We start from the raw sequence: 20,245 nt of genomic DNA on the forward strand, positions 1-20,245 counted from the left end.
ACTTTGTGTCAGTCCGTCTCAGATGAGCTTGGGTCCAGGGAAGTCTGCAGTGTTTCTGGATGTTGTTGATATCTGGCTTTCACTTTGCATGGTAGAGTCTGAACTTGAGTTTGTAGATGCAGAGATGAACTGAGTTTACTTACAATGGTTTTCCAAAATGTTCCTAAACCCATGAAGTAAAATCCTTTATTCAGTCATGTTGGCTTTTAATGCAGTGCAGCCTGAGGGGTCAAAGGTCATGGACATTGAGAATTGGTTTTCAGTCTTGCCCCTTACATTCAGAGATTTCTCAGAATTCTCTGAATCTTTTGATATTATGGATTGTTGATGGTGAAATTGATTAATTCTTTGCAGTTGTGCTTTGAGAAATGTTGTTCCTGTTGGACTGTTTGGCCCCACAGTTTTTCACAAAGTGGTGACCATCACACCATCTTTGCTTGTAAGCAACTGAGCCTTTCAAGGATGACACTTTGATACCCAGTGATGATAGTTTACTTTCTACCAGTTAATCTGTTTACCTGTAGAATGTTCCAGGCGTTTTTTGAACATCCTACAACTTTCTCAGTCTTTCTTGCCCCTGTCCCAGCTGTTTTGGAATGTGTTGCAGGCATCAAATAAGAAAGAGGGCTTAACTACAAAAAGAAACAAGAACAAAAAAACCCAAACAATCAATTTGGACATTAAATGTCTTGTGTTTGCACCGCATTCAATTAAATATAGGTCAATGCAAATTGTTGCATTCTGTTTTTACTTACCTTTAAAACAATGTCCAGTTGGAACTGGTTTGGAATTGGGGTTGTTTGTTCAAGTGTTTGCTTTTCTGATGTTTGGTTTTAATTAGTTATTTGATTCTTTAAAAAAGGATTAACGTCATGATTAACAGCTCTGTGTGCCATCAGTGCATCAGTGTGCTTGCGATCAATGTCGCTGCTTGCTAGTTGTGTGTATGGGCGGGAACAGAGACTGCTAGTTTGCAGACTCTGGCCCCAAATGAGGTCATTAGCACAAGATGACAACTGCTGTATGCGGGATATTTTGGCTTCAGTGTAGTATAGTTGTAGGGATTGAAGACATGTTGTCCATCTTTATATACAGTCTATCTCCCAACATAAAACACCTCCTGCTGTCAACTGATTAATCTCAGTGCAACACAACATACAAGTATGCAGGTTTTTTTCCCTGATGTGTGCAGCATTTTACCACTGCTTGTGTGTGAGCATTATGTAAACTCTTTGAAATAACTCTGGGATAGGATGTTATGTGTCGGATGTACTTTCGTTATAGAATGCTGTTTGTGACCTGAGTCTAGACCATAAGCCTTTCACTACAATAAGAGGTACTTTCGTCGCCTCATTAACTAAAGGTCAACAGCAGCAATTACCATTTGGATCGAAATTCATTTCAGCATTTAACAAATCCGTCTTATGCAAAATGGAAAAATGATCCAGCCCATGGTGTTAGACGGCATGGCACAGGGTAACCACCGAGTGATTCTAATTCACCATCAGCTCATTCATGAGTCAATATGGATTGGTGTTGGTAGACAGGGGGGTTAGAGAGGGGTTGGAAAAAGGTGATGTCACAGAGCAGATACTCACCACAGGAGCAGAGAAGGGTGAGAGGTTAGATTTCCTCTGCTGGGGACCATTGTAGCTCTGATAAAGTACTATCCCATACTGTGAGGACACAAGAGGAGAGACGAGATCAACTGAAGTTCTCAAGTTCTCACAAATCATGTTAACACTTAAAGAAAAGGCAATTTAACCATTAACTGACTACTGGTTGGATGCCAAGCAACAGTTTATGGCAAAGTTGTGTTAACTGTGGATTTAAAGGGATAATTCTGATTTTTTGAAGTGTGGTCGTATGGGGTACTTATCCATAACCAGTATATTACAAACAGTATATGTCAGTCAGCATGTCCCCAGTTTGGAGAAGCAGGCTGGAGTTCGACATGGAAGTTAAACAATCTGCTGCTGTGCAGGGCTTAGCAACAAAACAAGTGTTGGCTGTATTGACAATATTTTGACTACTTTACCTTGATGTCAGGCAGTTATTTTCAACAATACAACAATACAATGTTATATCGCTCTCTTCAAAGCCAGACTCCAGTGAAAAAAACAGCCATTTAAAATTGCTGAACACAGGAGCTGCTGGTCTCTTCTGCTGCTAACAGTTTTCTTGTGGTATTGTGTGACTTTGGTGTTTAAAAGAGCTAGTTTGGATTTACCAAAGTCACACAATAACACAGAAAAACTGTTTGAAGCAGCAGAAGAGACCAGCAGCTGTGTTCAGCGATGTTAAACGGCCATCCAAGCAGAGGCAGACCAGCAGTTTTTTGATAAGCAAGCTAAAATTACTGTTTTTGTCAATGAAGTCTGGTGTTTTTGACAAGAGCTTAGATGGGAACTGAGTTACCCCATTTTTGGACAATCAGCTTTACCAATAAAAGCTACAAATCAGTGGAACATTTTGCCTGACGATGTCAGGTGCTGCAGCTCTATCAGGATTTTCAAAAACCACTTTGAAAAGGCGGTTAAAAGCTGCTCACCTCTGTACTCACTGACCTTGAAATTTAGACTTTATGACTGTTTTTTAATTTGACAAGCATCCACTTGTACTGTGCAACTGAGTGTAGCTTTTGTATTGTGTGTGATGTGCTTTTTTGTGTAATTTTACATCATTTTGTCTGTCTTGTGTCTTCTTCTTTATATCATGTGCTATTGTGTCTATTGTTTGTCTTCTGTGTGTTTTCCTTTTTCTTTTTTTTGGTACAACTTTATATTATGATGTCATTGTGATGTATCTTTGTTCTGACCTGCCAAGGGGCTGCAGATGAAAATTAGGTCAAAGCTATAATCTGGTACAGTGCATTAAATGGTAACATTTATGTTTTGAACTGTAAATGGTCTCTTTTAATAAACAAATAATAAAAAATACTGTAGGTAATACACTGACTATGAGTAAGAACCCCATACAATACCATTTTCAAAAATGCAAGCTATCCCTTTAACTACGATAAGACCATATGAAAGCAAAGGAAGTACTTTGAGCAGTCTGAAGGCGGTCATCCAGCACGTCCGGCTCTGTTCGTCCTCTGCACACAGCATCTTCAGCTCCTTACAGTCACTCCTCACTTTGCTGGGCTGTGAACAGAAGACACAGTGGGACATTAAATCACCATGAACATGAAGGGCCCTTTTTGTGATTTCTGGCACTCCAGTGTTCAGCATATAGAGACCCTCATATCTGACATGGCGGGCCAAGACTAAAGTACCAACCCACAGTGTCATGTTGTGTGACACAGGTTTGTACCTCAGTCATTGCAAAGTCTGGCAAAGTACTTTGTGTAGTACTACATTATTAACAATCAAATATGTTACATATATAATACTTTTAGATTTTGGTTTGAATTTAAGTCTTGACTCTTGTGCACCTTTCCTGCATCGAAAGGTGCCTAGCTACCTGCCTGAGTCTCTAATTTACTACCTGCCATCGTGTAACCTGAGCTCCTCTAATGAGGCCCTGTTAGCTGTTCCCCTGTCAAGGCTGAAGACTGAGGGTGTGCTAACACTATGAGCAACAAAACAACAGGCTACAAGTTATTTTTCATGGAAGCCAGTGACATGAAGCTACAAACCAACACCCGACACTTGTTGCTTCAGACCGGAGTGACACAATACAAGTAAAAGCTGAGCAGGCCTCATGGTGGTGAACCGTATCACCACACAAAAAAAGCATACATCTACTGCTAGCTCACTAGCACAACTTAGCTAGCTAAGGTTACAGCTCAGCCGAGGAGGACAACATTCATGTTTACATCTTGCGCTAGCGCGAGCCTCTCGTCCATGAGTAGACACTTCCTTCTTCGCGATGATACGGTTGGTGTAAAGATCAGTAGAAAGAAAATAGTTCCTATATGAAACTGCTCACCACAAGTTCTGTGGGTTATCTTTAGTAACCAGGTCATGATTTCTGGAGAGAGACCTTACTGATGAGTTCCATTATACTGTAGAGAAGGAAGACATCTCTACTGCAGGTATCTCCAACACCCGGCAACTCACACCAAAACTATCTAGACTGATAAACAGCGCTAAAGGTAAGAGGAAAATATGTATGTTTGATTTTGGAGTTAACTGTCCCTTTAAAAATAGTTTATGTAATAGTGAAAATTATGGAATCTCTTAAAATGCAAAATCTAGCTTGTTGTCATCTACATAAATCTACAGTGATAAAAAATGTCATAGTTCTTCTCATTCTCCAAACACAACAGTTGAAGCCCCCTGAAGTCAGACAAGAGCATTATTTGTAAGACTATAAACTTATTATTTTCTTCCTTGGTACCAAATGACACTTCTGACGATCAATAAAATACATTTTATTGTGCCCTCTAGATTTTAATCAATGCAAAAAGCAATATATTAATGTCCTACTAGAAAGGACCACAGCAGCATCACAACACAGACTCTCTCCTTCCCCTCCATTAGTAACATCAGGACATTGGACATGCTGCTCTTAGATTCAACCCCTACTGATAAATTAATTCATGTCACCATAGCAACAATCCAGCCACCCCCAGCCGCCAAGTAAAATCCTTTACCCAATCCTGCACTGTCACCCCCGCTGACAGCATCTGACACGCCAGTGTGTGTGTATGTGTGTGTGTGTGTGTTTGTGCACGTGTGTGTAATAGAGAGGTGAGGGGGTTAGGCAGGCCAGATTCCCTGTACCATCCCGGCTTATCCCAGTGGGCTTATCCCAGATCAGCAGGTGACCCACCACAGATTACTCCTGGAGTGGGACACACAGTGCTGAGTGTGTGTTTGAACCCCCGCTGGGCAGTTTTAACCCTTGTGTCCTCTGACACACACAAGATACAATATACTATGCTGAGGGTAAAGGTGCATCAGTTAAAGGGATAGTTCCGTATTTTGGAGTGGGGTTGTATGAGGTACTTATCCATTAGAAAGTATATATCAAACAGTAGATGTGAGTCAGCACATTCCCACTTTGGAGAAGCAGGCGGGAGTCTGACATGGAACCTAATAAATGTTCTGCTGTGGGGGAGTCAGCAACAAAATGTGTTTGCGATTTCCAACAGGAAAATTAAGCCGTTATATCTCTCTACATCAAGAAAAAACTGTGATTTAACATCACTGAACACAGGAGCTGCTCGGCTAACGCTGCCTCAGTTGGTTAGTTAATGTTTATTGTGTGCCATTGGCCTATGAAAGGGTTTGTTCGAATTAACAAGGTCACAACATTACACAAACTAACTAACTGATGGTGATAACTAACTGATAGACCAGCAGCTCCGGTGTTCAGCGAGCTAAAATTTGTGTTTTTGTCAATGGAGTCTGGTAGCTTTGATAAGAGCACAGATGGGGAACTGAAGCTGTAACAGCTTTCCTGTGGGAACAGACTCTCTGACAGAGTGGCAAAGCAGTGAAAATACTCTCAATGTAACAAACACTTAAACTGATAGTGAATTTTTTGGTGGGACTTTTTTAGGTGTGTGGACATTGGGGGCAGTGCCTCTGGACTGGCAGACCGGGGTGGTGGTCCCTCTTTTTAAGAAGGGGGACCGGAGGGTGTGTTCCAGCTACAGGGGGATCATACTCCTCAGCCTCCCTGGTAGGGTCTATTCAGTGGTACTAGAGAGGAGGGTCCGCCGGACAGTCGAGCCCCGGATTCAGGAGGAGCAATGCGGTTTTCGCCCCGGTCGTGGAACTGTGGACCAGCTCTGGACCCTTGGCAGGGTCCTTGAGGGTGCATGGGAGTTTGCCCAACCAGTCCAAATGTGCTTTGTGGACTTGGAGAAGGCATTCGACCGTGTCCCTCGGGGAGTCCTGTGGGGGGTTCTCCGGGAATATGGGGTTTCGGACCCCCTGATAAGGGCCAACCGTTCACTGTATGACCGGTGCCAGAGCTTGGTCTGCATTGCCGGCAGTAAGTCGGACTCGGTCATCCAGGTGGGGCTTGGAGTAGAGCCGCTGCTCCTCCGTGTTGAGAAGAGCCAGATGAGATGGCTTGGGCATCTAATTAGGATGCCTCCCGGAAGCCTCCCTGGTGAGGTGTTCACGGCACGTCCCACTGGTAGGAGGCCCCGGGGTAGACCCAGGACACGCTGGAGAGACTATGTCTCTCGGCTGGCCTGGGAACGCCTCGGGATCCCCTGGGAAGAGCTGGACGAAGTGGCCGGGGAGAGGGAAGATTGGGCTTCCCTGCTTAGGCAGCTGCCCCCGCGACCCAACTCCGGATAAGCGGAAGAAAATGGATGGATGGATGGATGGATGAACTTTTTTAGGTGGCTAAACTATATCTTGTTGCTGAACCGCATACAATGTAGTACAGTGTTTAGCTTCTGTGTCCGACTCCAGCCTGCTTCTCCAAACCGGCATCTACTGTATATAATACACTGACTATGAATAAATACCCCATGCAAACCTTCTTTTAAAAAACTCAACTATCCCTTTACGATCACATAACAGACAGTCATCTTGAAGAGGTGAGGAGTAAGGCAGACTAAAGTTAACAAATCAAAGCTGCTGCACCAAGCTATAGTGAAGACACAGATATCATATTAAACAAGATGACCAAAGGCATCCATTGGTACCAATCATTACATGCTATCTTGGGAAGGGAGTGTAATAACGCTCCAAAGCTGCACTAAATTTTGGCGAGGGAGAGCGTGGCATTAGGTGCTGTTCATTATTAATGAGAGGGTAGAGGGTGGTGCAAAACGGGTGAGGCACTTTAAATAATGTTTTGAAACACTGGTAAGAGAGTAATGTGTTTGACTTGGCTTAGGGGAGGGAGTTGTTGTATTTTGAATTCAAAACTCACAACTGGGTTTCAAAGGTATGTTTTCTTTAAAAAAAAATCCCATTAATTCCAATTTCATCATAGAAACTGTGAAATGTGTGTATTCTTTGTACCAGGGGTACTGAGGGCCAGTCCTCAGCAATGGATTAATTGAATTTCTGGGGTTTCAGCGTTTGTGTGTGTGTTACCTTGATGCAGAACTGATAGTCTGTGGGAGCGTTGTGGAGTTTTCTGCCAGTAATGATGGTGAAGATGTTACTGTCCTCCAGATCTGACAGCAGCTGCAGGTGTCTGGGCTCCTGTTTCGTTGTGAGAGAGGCAGAGGGACAGGGATGTCAGCAACAGAACCAAGAAAAGAATTATGGACTGCTTTATTATAACCCAGGTGGCCACAAAGACCTGGTCCGACATCTGTCTGAACTTGTCATGGTGGAAGAAATGAGTCGGGCAGCATCTGGTCGCCCGAGACTTGGGATGAATGATGCCCCAGAATCGGACCAAATAAAGTGGCCCAATTCCAGCGACCATCACTGCCATCACTGGGCTGTTATGAACGACCTGGCCCATCATCAGCCCTGGTTGCCAGACTTTTTTATTTTGCAAATACAAAATTAAGATATGAGGTTTTTTGTTCAATTAAGATTTTCCTAGATGATATATCAAACTGTAACTGTTACCAGCGCAAATAAGATTAGCAGCTAAACTACTTTACAAAAAACTTTAATCAAAATGACAACCGAGGCCTAAACCATCCCCACCGATTTGGTCTCCCTCATACAGTCCCTCAACAGTAACTCATCACCTTGGATGTTCCTTTAGTAGAGTAGTAGAGGCCGGAGCGTCTCAGGAACATGTAGAGTTTCTTCCAGGACCTGCGTCCGGACTCTTTCACATATAGATAGCCCTGGATCTCTGGACAGCTGCTGGAGTTCAGAAAGTTCTGCAAAAAAATGCACAGACAGCATCTGTTGGGAACACTGCTGCACAGGAACTCAGTGTACCAAAACACAAATGTTTGTGTTTTGTCCTGGAAACTGCATGTCCATAAATGATTAAAAAATGATTGTGTTTGGAGATCCTGCGGCAGGTTCTTGTCTAAATTCCAAAAAATCTGGCAGTAACAACACTGGGTGAATGTAATTAGCAGATTTCAGGAACTGTGTGTGTGCATACATATTTTTGGACTGCCAGATGTCTTCACAAAGATAAAAATCCTCGAGTGTCAGAGCATTTTGCTGCTTTCACTCATTTTTTTCAGGGGGGACTACTTAAGAGTCAGGATTTAGGCTAAGGATTATAATTCGATTTAGGACTAATTCAGTGTTTAAGTTAAGGGTTAATCCTTTAAAACCTAGAGTGACATTACTTTTCTTGTTCTGCTTTTAGATGCTTTTCACAAATATTTAAACCCTTGAAACCTGAGCACGTTGTTGCAATTTCTTTGAAAAACATGGTAAAAAGGCAATAAGCAACTTGGTGAGAAATGTTCCACAAACTGCAAGAAATTAGTAGATTTCTTTTTAAAAAGTTAGACAAAAATGCCCTGTTAAAAAATGAAAAAAGCTAGAGAAAAATTATATTCAAAATTATCAAAATTATACATTAAAATGATATTACAAAATTAGTAGAATTTTAGGCATTTTTTTAAGGTCATTTGTTTTTGTGTTTGTTATTTTACTTTCTTTAAAAAATATATCATTTCCAGGTATTTTTCGTGTGCTTTTCACTAATTTCTTGAACATTTTTGGCTCATTTCTTTTTTCTTTGCTCATTGCCATGTTTTTGAAAGAAATCAAGCCAGGTTTCGAAAGGTAAAATAATGGCTCAGTTCCTTACAAGTGTGCCAACTGAGATGTGTGTGACCCTTTGCTGAGTTATTGCCTCACCTGTAAGAGCTGTGACTGAGGGATGGAGCCATCAGACTCCTGACACCAAGCTACCATCTGCTCTGGAAAAAAGTTCTGGATGGAAAAACACAGAGAGAGACAATAAGTGTGTGTGTGTATGTGTGTGTGTGTGTGTGTTAGAGATAGATAGAGATAGAGAGAGAGAGAGAGAGAGAGAGAGAGAGGCACTAGAAACTACTTAGTGCATATGCAAGCTCCAAGTGGGGTAGTGTTTCTCTATGCAGAATACGTCTCAGCGTGTCTGTGTGTGTGCGTGTGCATGTGTGTGTCAGAGGAGCACAAGGACTAAGAGACAAAGCGGTGGGGGCGAGAGAGGTAGATAAAGAGAGGGAGAGAGACATGGCACTCCAGCCTGGGAGTAGATGCAGTATGATCTCACCCGCTGATGTAATCCCCTTTAGCCAGCAGCAGCGCTACTCTTAGCGTGATTGACAGGCCGCGGCCAGCACTCTGGTGTTTTACTGTGCTCATTACCACAGAGCTGAGGTCACCTGCTGGCTCTGACACACACCTAAATCACCACAGCAATAATGTCACCGTATCCCCAGCCAGCACGCAACAGCAGAGCCCCATGCTGAGTCCACATCAGCAAAAGATGCCACGCACACCGGCTAACGCTGACTCGCTGGCTGTCAGAGGCAGCTCTGTGTCCTTAAAGTGATGGGCAGCTCTTATATTTGGGCTCACGCTCTCATCCAAACAGACTTGAAATGAATGCAAAAGTAAAGTTGGAAGAAGACAGAAAAGGATAAACCCGCCAAACATGTTTATATTCAGAGATGACACATAGAGAGCCTTGTGTATTTTGGTAGACTGATATATGAGAGGGGATAAATTGAAGAATTGAGGTCAATTTACAGTACGACACAATAGGGCTGGGCAATATAGCTTGAAAATATGATATTTTCAAGCTATATCGCGATACACGATATCTATTTATCACCAATGGTGCTTTTATTTTGAAGGACCTGGGGGGTATACCTCAAAGCGATAACAGTGGCGATATTAGTCTGTTGAGTCTAAAGCCAAGTTTCCTGTACTATGAAGGTGTCTCTCTTTAAACCTGGCAAGATCACTATGGTAACTTATGTGGCAAACTGAACCTGGTTGGGAGGAGGTTATGTTCTTAGTTTTCGGCTTGAAATCATCTGAAAAGCGTCTTTCACATCTTCTTTGAGGGGGCATCACTCTATAATCAGTCAGCATATGAGCCGAAAACATTATAAATACACTTGATACAACTTGTGGAGCAGTAATGTTACTTGAATGCCTCCTAACCAAGCTATGCAGTTACAATATTGCTCAATGCATTGCAAGCTTTTTTTCCCTCACAGCACCCTTTAGTTTATCTGTGATGCAGAAAATCTGAGACAGAATATTATTTACATTATTCATCTAGTTGTGACTCTCACTGAACTACTGAATGTGACTGTGTGTCTGTGTCTGACGGTGTTTTCCACTTAGTTTTCCACAGTGGCTCTACAAAAAGCTTCTTTAAAACCACACATATACATTAACAGATCACTATATAGTTTTAAATATATAGTTAATTTGAGTCATTCTTTCACCATTCTAAGACTTGCAAATTTGTCCCCAGTAATGAGTCCTAAAACCCACATACAATTTTGACATGTCGAAGTGAAAGTGACATTGTTGTTTTTGTTTCTTTATAAAGTGCTACAACACGTATTTTCTGTCACACTACAGACAGACACTAGTGTGTTAAACATCAAGCCCGTCATGCCTCCTGTAAATGCAGGATGCTGCGAGTGTATAACCACACACAGGAGTAGAATGATGCTGCTGTCGTTTGGTCCTGTATAAAAGTGCAGGGGCGGTATAAAGGGGGGACTTTGTTGTGGCCCTTAGCGCCACCTCTGTGTTAAAGTGGCAAATGAAGATTATGAGTGAAAAGGGATTTTTTCAGTGCTACACCAAGGGAGTCCCTGAAACGACTCTTTCGGGATGCAAGACACTCACCAGGGGGCTCCTGAAGAATTCATATTTGGCATAGTTCTTCCTGAAGAGGAATTTACTGTCGCTGCTCATGGAGGCTTGAACCTGAACCACCAGCTCGTGGTCCTCCAGGCATCGCTCTGTATGAGGACACAGAAAGACAGACAGAAAGCTTTGGTCACCTCAGAGGTGTTATGTTGTCCTCAGGGATGAAACTAGAGGCAAACTGATTTTAAAATCAGTGAAAACTGCTTTAGCACCTACTCGTTTTGTTTTTCCAAACAATTTTAATATTTAATATGACTGACAGTAACTATAATTTCACTCTTCATTGTTCTTTTATTTTATTTAAAGCCACTCTCTCCCTCTTCATGTTTCTCTTCTCTTTTGAATATTGAAAGCATATTCAGTGGTGCCCTTGTGCCCTTACAGTAAAATGTTTTTAACAGTGTCCTCTAGCAGCAGCAAACACAACAAGTTTTTTTTGAGTTTCTAGAACAATAAGAAACACCTGTAAAGTATAACTTTTTTAAACAAAATCTGGGTATTTTTCAGTGGAAACTCAGTGTATAAATTGGAAAGAATGAGTGTTCCACACTGAGAAAACAGAGTTTACTACCCTTAAAGATTTTTGGAGGTCAGGTTGCATGGGTTACTTATCCATAGTCAGTCAGTACATCAGTACATTTACATGCACAGTTTAGTCAAGCTACAGTTATAGCTCGATTAGGACATTTAATTGGACTACTGTCCTTGTTCCAGTATACAAGCACCAGGGGAAAATCCATTTATTGAAAAAATTATGTCCAAGTCCTCCACGGCAGCTGGAGCTATGCCCTCTTTCAGCTAGTTGCTATAAGCCTATATTATTTATACAGTATGTGCTATTGACAAAATTACAATTATTGCTTTTTATTTACAATAACTGACGCTGCGTCACGTACATACGTATAATCCCATTTATCAAACTCTGCCTTCAAGGATTAGTTTTGTGCCACCTAAAAAAGTCAGTATAAGTTTAAATGTAGCCTATGCTATATTTATAAATATTTTCACTGCATACCTTGCTGTGAAACAGCCCTTACTAATAGAGATTTGAAATAATTATATCAAGAACACCAGACTCCACTGAGAAAAACAGTCATTTTACTCCACTGAACAATGGTGCTGCTGCTCTACTGCTGCCTCTGTTGGCTGTTGTTGAAGGAATAGAGGAGCAAATACTCAAATATAGTGAACACTGATAATGATTTTTTTTAGGTGGCTAAAATATGTGAAGTACGTTGCTCAGCTTCCGTGCTCGTGTTGTGGGACTGTACTTTATCAGAGGAGGGGGTGGCTTGAACGTGACTTTTTTATTTAAAATAAATATAACATACTACATTTTCAAGTATGTTCCTCACCTAAGCCAAATTAAAAACACAGGGCCCTTCTCAGTGCTTATATTTTTTTAATGCCCGACCCATTTAGAATTTAGAATATTTCACTGCTTCACCTTAATGTCAGACAGTGATTTCCAACAGCAGAATGAAGCAGTTTTATCACTTTGAAGTCAGACTCCATTGAGATAAACAGTAATTTTACATCTCTGAACACAGGAGCTGCTGGTCTCCTGCTGTCTTGATCAGTTAGTCATTTGTGTTTTTGTGTGGCTTTGGCATTTATTAGTGTTAATTCTGATTTAACAAAGTCACACAAAATGAAATAACCCTGTGAAATCTGGGACAGCATTGTTTTTGTGCTATGTTCCAATGCCTTTCACAAGTATTTAAACCTTTGAAGTCTTTTGGTTTAATTTCTTTTGTAAACATGGGGGAATGCGGATGAGCCACTTGGTGATAAATGTTTCAGAAAATGCAAGAAATTAGTAGATTTAGAAATGTATCGTTAAACATCAAGGGAAAATTTCAAGGAAACATGCTTGGTAAAATGTATCAAAATAACATTTTTGAAATATGTTACAAAGCACATTTCAAGCATATTTTCTGACTAATTTTCTTTATGTTTTTTTTTTTTTTTTAAAGGCAATAAGTAACTTGGCAAGGAATGTTCTGCAAATTGCAAGAAATGAGTAGATTTAGAAAATTATTTTTTGAAAAGCTTGGGAAAAATGTCCAGAAAGCTAGATGATTGTAATAATTATATAGGCCTATTTAAAAATATGTTACAGAATTAATATTATTTTTTAGCCCCCTTTTGAAAGTCTTTACGCTGCTATTTCTGATTTTTTACTTTCCTTTTTGTGCTAATTTTCTTCTGCTTTTTATTAATTTCTTGCTAATTTGGGGTTCATTTGTTAAGTTGCTCATTGCCCTTTTCCCCATGTTTCTGACAGAAATTAAACCATTTTTATTCAAGTTTGAAAGGGTTAACTGATTAAAGCAGAACAGCAGCTCCTGTGTTGGAGTCTTTGTCAAGAGTATAGATGTGAACTGAACCTGTTAATGGTTTCCTCATTGAAATGGGCTGTCTCATGGCAAGATAAAGCAGTGACAAAAAGTTGCAATATAGTGAACACTCAACTAATGTTGATTTTTTTTATTTGGTGGGTCTTTTTGTAGGTGGCTAAAATATGTTTAGTTTCAGGCCTCCATCTACAGCAATATTGCTAAGCTTCTATGTCAGACTCCAGCCTGCTTGAGCAAACTGGGGGCGTGCTGACTGACATCTACTGTATGTGATACACTGTCTATGAATAAGCACGCCAAAAAACCCCACTTCGAAAATCCAAACTATCCCATTAAGTGTCATAACTCTCCATGATGGTAATTCATAGTACCAGTTATAATCAGCCCTGCTTGACTTGTAAAGCACGTGTTGTATGAACACATCCGCAGTTACTGTATACAATGACACAGCAAGAAAAAAAATCGCCTGTTACTAAGAGACGAGCAAGGGAGTAAGAGGTTAAAGCGAGGAGGGGCTGTGAAAACAAAAGGCACTGTTAGGCAGGGAGGGAGGAGGTGAAGGTGGAGAAAAGTGGTATGAGATGGAGAGGGGGGAGGAGGAGGAGGGGGAGGAGGTGGTGGTGGTGAGGGCATTGCAGGAAGATGATGTCATGTATTTAGGCTGATTGCTCAGAGCAGTGAAGCCATAAGCAAAGTACAAGCCACAGACAAGCACACAACCAGACATTAAGAGCTCACACAGACCTAACCTGCTCACCAGGCACCACACAAGCACAATGACTTTCTCTACCGGTGTGTGTGTGTGTGTCATGTTCAAGGCACATGATCTCAGAGTGAGGCTGCTTGGAAATAGATAGTGACAGGATGTTCCAGTTTTGCATGGACACACACACACACACACACACACACACACACACACACACACACACAAAAATTATAGCAACCAGGATTTTACACAAATTCTCCCTTCCAGATTAACTCACAGTCCTCCTTTTCTGAGACAAAACACACGCAGAAACAAACACAAACACACCCATACATAAATGTTGGTGCATCCATAGTCACATTTCTTTCTAAAAAAGTATCCTGGCTGCAGTTTCGGGTGGAAATGTCTAAGTTCTTTTTGTGTGTGTATGTGTGCGCGCTCTGGCTGCAAGCAGGGGAATTTCCTGTGGAGGGTTAAGGAAAGATTGATTGGCCGGGAAGGCTAGGGGCTCGTCCGACGGAGAAATGTGATTGGCTCCTTGCAGCTCTGGTATGACGCTTTAGACCGGGCCTCTCCATAACCCCCCACACCACCTCTCCCTCTCTGTCTCTCTCACTTCATCTCCCTCTCTCTCTCTCTCTCTCTCTTTTTCCCTCCCTCCCTCTCCTCACCTCACATTCCATCTCTCCAGTGCACTTTTTTCCAGAAACGCAGATCAAGCAGCAAAGCACAAAGCCATCCTTTGACTCTAAAAATACCACTCGGGAGTAGGAAAGCCTCACTGAGGACAAAGACAGAGCCAGAGGAGAAATTAATTAAGAAATAAATAAAGCCTCAGAGACATGGCAAAAGTAAAGAAGTGCAGTATGACTGTTTTTCGCCCCCCCGAATTATTGGGAGGGAACAGGCATGTGAGCAGAACATGGAAAATGCTTAATCCTATGGCCACCACACCTCCCTCCCCGAGCTGTATAGAAGGCATACAAGCACTCATGCCATGCTCAAGCGAACATACACACTGAGGGTACACACAAGAGACTATCCCCAACCACGCAGAGACACACAAAAGAGGTATAGACACACACACACACGCACACGCCAGACTGAAACACACCTGCAGAGAAGACGTATACCCCTAAACCCCTCTACAGTCTAACATACAGGGATGTCCCAGATGCAGATTGGCTTCTAGACACTTTTTCAAGGCTGATGTAAATCTTCCTCAAACATGAAACCTGGAAAAGTCATGGAATATGCAAATAGCTATTTCCAGTCCCAGAAAAGCTTTTGAAAACTAATTATGCCCTAACAGATTTGGAAAAGTCATGGAATTTTGTTTCACAAACATTGTGTTTAAGGACAAATTTGAAAATCCAATGATAATTTCTGTTTTTAGAATATCTGTCTGTGATAGATAGTGTCATTTTTTTAAGAAAAGTTTTATTTTTCTTTAAAAATCACCAAGAAAATTAAAGGAAAACAAGGCTAAAATTAGTGGTAATATTAATACAAAAAGCAGCCATTTAAAGTTGTGGGCCCTACCCCAAAAGCCAAAATATAAAACATAAGTCCCTCCCCAGTGCTTACAAAAATTATTTGACATGCCTACCTTTTTTTGCATCACCCCCTCCCTTCTCAAAAATAACAAACAGTCACTAAGTTATATTTAAATATTCAGTTCGGATCTTGCTCTGAATTCTTTTTTAAATATATATAATTTTAAAAAGCTATTATAAAAGGAAAATGAAAAAGGACCAATAATGAGTATCAATGGTTTCAGAGAATTTAAGTCGTTTAAGGCCTCAAAGCCATAGAAAAGTCACAGAAATGTGTTGTTAAAATGTGTATGAACCCTGATTACAGTTTGCAGAAGGCTTTTTGGAATACAGAACTGATTATGTCACAGATTTTGGCTTATAGTAGAGATTAACTTGACTGGAAGTCAGACTACTGTTTAACCAACTTTTCATAAACTGTTCCATCATTGCATATAACCAATGCAGATACAGAGATGCACAGAGCATCTATGTCCGTTCCTGCCAAAAAGCGCAAGAAGAGCGTGCGAGACATAAGAGCGTGCGAAATCCATGCTTAGCTGCACACACACACTCACCATATTGTTCAGTATACATAAACACATATCCTTACCAAGGCCGAGGATGGGGTGGTGCTCCACCAGCGTCCAGGCGCTGTCGTCCACACAGTGACTCTTGTAGACCAGGAGCTGACACACATCTCTGGCCGTCATGTCTGCCGGGATCTCCACCACTTTACTGGCCCCATCCTCGCTCCACACCTTCACTATCTGGAAACACATGGGGACAACAACCACAAGATGTAAATAAGGGCAGTGAAGGTTGTGTTTTGACAGCCTGGAGAGTTCTAACAACTGTCAGATATCGTGATGCGCCCTGAGCCATTTTCGAATTTCACTGTAAAAAAAGGAGAATGTAATAAGAGGCAAAATTTACCTCCATAACCAGGTGACTTGTCAAGTCCACTCTTAAAGGTCCCGTTTATTCTATCACTCCAACAGGAGAACCACTTAAAAAAAAAGGAGGGTGACGTCCAGGAAAGGTCGGCCGGCCCCCGAGCTCTCAGTTCAACCCTTTTGTCCGCAGTTCAACCAAACTTGCTCACACGCACATCCGCGAATCCGCGTGTGAACCTGCTTACGCACAAACCACAATATTTTCTGTCACATGTAATAACATCCACGGTCGGACAAGTAGGAAAACCATATATTCACACTGGGACAGGGAAATAACGCTGTGTCTGTACATGTGTTGAATTTTATTCTTAAAAATGTCACCGCTGGGAGCAGCAAGCGGGCACAGTTCAAAGCCCAAGTACCTCCCGTTGTTGCGCCATTTTGAACCATTTCAGCAAAGTGCCCAAAGCGACATTTAAAGTGGGTGTAATTTTGTCTTCTCTGAGTGTGTTTGCTACACAGATAACCACAGACCAACCAGCTGCTTCACACCACTGTATGAGCACACACACACACACACACACACACACACACACACACACGCACACACACACACACACACACAGCTCGCTCCCACATGCAGCACAAAACACAAATGTACATGGGGAGGTGCAAACCACAAAGGCGACTCAGATTATCTTCAGTATATCAGAAAAAGTCGTGTGTGTGTCTGTTTGTATGTGATTCCTCACACACCCACACACTTAACATCTTCTGTCCACGGCAGAGATTCTGCTGCCATGCACGTCATACAAAACCAGCGGGGAACAACTGTTGAAAATTACATGAAACAAGACACAAAGCTAGTGATGGGCGAGGGCCGGAGGGAAGAGAGGGTTGGGGGGTACGGAAAATTAAGTCGAACAATGGCACCGCGCTGTGGAAACATACAAAATACCCAAAAAACCGACAGCAACGGTGGCCTAGAAATGACACAAAACACTAGCACGCGAGGAGAGACTTCGAACGCACCCAGAAACAACGTCACAGCACTCTCCGGCCCTGCACAGCCTTCTTCCTCTCACCCCCCACCCCCCGAAAGGAAAAAAGCAATTTCATGATGCATGAGTTTTGTTTGAGAAAAGTTTTAGAAACACTGAAGGGGGGAAAAATGTACATGTCCTCATCGCTGCAAACTGATAACCACGCACACACACACAAACAAAGCTACCGATGGACATCCAGAATAGAAAGGAACGCACGCACAAGTCTCTTACCTCCACAGCCTGGAAGAGGCAAACAGTCTGGAGAGCAGGATGGCATTTTCACACTGAGACGCTCTCCAGTGACACAGAGAGACAGAGGGAGAGAGAGGGAGAGAGAGGGAGGGGAGGAGAGGAGGAGGAGAGGGAGGGAAGGAAGTCAGGAAGAGAGAGGGGAGGGACAGATTGGCAAGGAGAGAATGCAAGAGAGGTAAGAGGGAAGAGGGGGGAGGAGGGAGGAAGTGACAGAGGAAGGACGAGGGTGAAAGAGAGACAGAACACGAGAGAGAGAAAGAGAGAGGGAAAGAGAGAGAGAGAGAGAGAGAGACAGCCTGCCCCTTCTTCTTGTGCTGGGCAGCATAAAGGCTGAGCTGCGAGGAGTGGTATGAGCCGCTGCTCTGCTCCTCTCCTTTCCTCCCTCCTCTCCTCTCCTCCCCCTCCTCCTCACACTGGATTAACCCAGTGTGGGATTTTTAAATGGTGAGCTGCTACCTGTCACGTACTCTACACTCTTATCTCCGGGGCCGCGTTCAAATCCCCTCATCCCTGCCCGAAAAAAAAAAGAAAAAAGATTGTCGTCAGCTCCTTTTACTGCCGGCGCCGCACCAAAAGTAACAGCCTCTTCTCCTGAAAACACGCCCCCCCAAAACTACACACACACACACACACACACACACACACACACACACAGACACAGACACACACACACAGACACATGTCCCTTATTCTTATGCATCCATTGACATTTTCTTTGAGCCGCCTGACGGTTTTAATTTCTACCCCCTCCCTTTTATCCTCCTCCTCTTCCTCTTCCTCCTCCTTCTCCTCAGCTGTGTGTGAAATACTATGCGAGAGTGTCAGGACCAGAGCAACATGTGTAACGCACACTGACGGCTTCAAGGTTTTGCAAAGGAGGCAGTTGAAAGAAAGCGGTGGGGTGATTTGATCTGAAGCTGTAGGGATCACGTGTCGGGCATTTGGGCTTTGCTGAGGGGGTCAAAGGAGGGGTAGGAGGGAGGGAGAGAGGGAGTGTGGGGTGGGGGGGGGGGTGCTCAGCAAATCTACCCGGCCCGAGAGAGAGAGAGAGAGAGAGAGAGAGAGAGAGAGAGAGAGAGAGAGAGAGAGAGAGAAGAGAGAGAGAGAGAGAGAGAGAGAGAGAGAGAGGGAGGGAGATAAAGAAACAGAAGGGAGGGTGGGTGGGAGAGGGGAGAGAAAAAGAGCTATGGAGGAATGTCAGTAATGCAATACTGAGTCATAATCAGGCTCATGTGTAGCGCGCAGGCCAGCCCAGCTGGCCCCTAATACAGTGTGCATGAGAACTATGAGCTGCACGCACACACACACATTCTCAAAAGAGGAAGACAAAATGTAAACTATAACAACCAGCTCTAGCAGTTTTTTTACTTTCTGCTCGACTTTTCCTCCGGTCTCTGCAGTTTTGCAGCAATCTGAGAAGCAGTAATACACTGCGCTCTGACTGAGTACATGCATGTGGTGTGTGTGCGCATGTGTGTATAGGGAGAGATAACAAACTCACTTTCCTTCTGTTTATTCTCCTTTCGCTTTCTACTGTCTTCTAGTTCTGTTTCTTAGTGTACTTGTTCCTTGACTTTCTAGAGATTGTCTCTGCCCTTAAGGTCATTAAAGCCCTTAGCCTTTAACCCTTTGAAACTTGAAAAAATTGGCTTGATTTTTTTTTTTCAAAACACATTGTAGAAAGGCAATAAACCTCAAAGAAGAGATGACCAAAAGATGAGCAAGAACTTTGTAAAAATACAAGAAAATTACATGAAAATCAGTTTTAAAAAAAAGCAACTGAGATAAAAATGCTTGAAAATTATAATAATTTCGTTTCAAGGTCATGAAAGGCCTCAACCTTTAACCCACTGAAACCTGAACAAACTGACTTGATTTTTTTTTAATACTCCAGAGGAAGGTAATGAACAATGAAAAGAAGACCCAAGAATTTGCAAGAAAATCTGTAAAAATACAAATCACCTCAAAATAAGTTAAAAAAAGAAGCAAACAAGGAAAAAATCTTAAAAAATATTAGAACTCTGTGACATAATTAGAAATATTATTATTAATAAATTCTGTAATTGTGATCATTATAAATATATTTTTCCGCTAGTTTTTCTTATCTATACCTAGACATTTTTCCCTTGATATTTTTTTCCTAGACATTTTTTTCCCTTGACATTTTCTCTACCTTTTTTTCTTTTCTTTTTTCTAAATCTACTGACTTCTTGCAATTCTTGGAACATTTTTCACCAAGTTGCTCCTTGCCTTGTTCCCATGTTATTGAAATAAATCAAACTAATTTGCTCAACATGCAAAGGTTTAAATACTTGGCGTCTGAAAGCAGCCCAAGAACAGTGATGTCGCTTCAGGTATCAAAGGGTTAGCCATGTTTTATATTTACATGATGAAATTTAACTAATCTTGTCGCTCTGTCCTCCTCCCCCAACTCTTTCTTTTTCTGTCCACCAGAGGAGGGTGGGGGTAGAAATGTACAAGGTTATTTGTCCCCTACACACACACACACACACACACACACACGTAAAGAGGGCTTGGAGCCACAGCATATTGGATTGAGGGGTCATGGACAGACACCTGCATGCCTATAAACAAAGACATACACACACAAAGACAGTATGTATGGGGTCAGAGGTCAAACACAGCAATCTGCAGCAGGGTCAGGCCCACTTGACAAGGAGGTTTATGGGCCCCTAAACCTATCATACAAGCTA

At 42.2% G+C, this 20,245-nt stretch overlaps 1 protein-coding gene across 1 annotated transcript in view; it reads right to left on the bottom strand.

The window, feature by feature from the left end:
- Positions 1 to 206: 206 nt before the first annotated feature.
- The window catches only part of LOC121958200 (growth factor receptor-bound protein 10-like), a 65,583-nt gene continuing 45,544 nt past the window's right edge, over positions 207 to 20,245 (bottom strand). Inside the window, exons 6-14 of the mRNA XM_042507073.1 lie at positions 15,951 to 16,107; positions 10,713 to 10,828; positions 8,712 to 8,786; positions 7,628 to 7,765; positions 7,014 to 7,124; positions 3,048 to 3,146; positions 1,599 to 1,676; positions 519 to 632; positions 207 to 221 (exon numbers count right to left, since the gene is read on the bottom strand). Coding sequence (XP_042363007.1) covers positions 207 to 221; positions 519 to 632; positions 1,599 to 1,676; positions 3,048 to 3,146; positions 7,014 to 7,124; positions 7,628 to 7,765; positions 8,712 to 8,786; positions 10,713 to 10,828; positions 15,951 to 16,107 — 903 coding nt within the window. The remainder of the gene's footprint in view (positions 222 to 518; positions 633 to 1,598; positions 1,677 to 3,047; positions 3,147 to 7,013; positions 7,125 to 7,627; positions 7,766 to 8,711; positions 8,787 to 10,712; positions 10,829 to 15,950; positions 16,108 to 20,245) is intronic.

This window comes from Plectropomus leopardus, chromosome 18, assembly GCF_008729295.1.
Source record: "Plectropomus leopardus isolate mb chromosome 18, YSFRI_Pleo_2.0, whole genome shotgun sequence".
In the NCBI taxonomy this organism is placed as follows: domain Eukaryota; kingdom Metazoa; phylum Chordata; class Actinopteri; order Perciformes; family Serranidae; genus Plectropomus; species Plectropomus leopardus.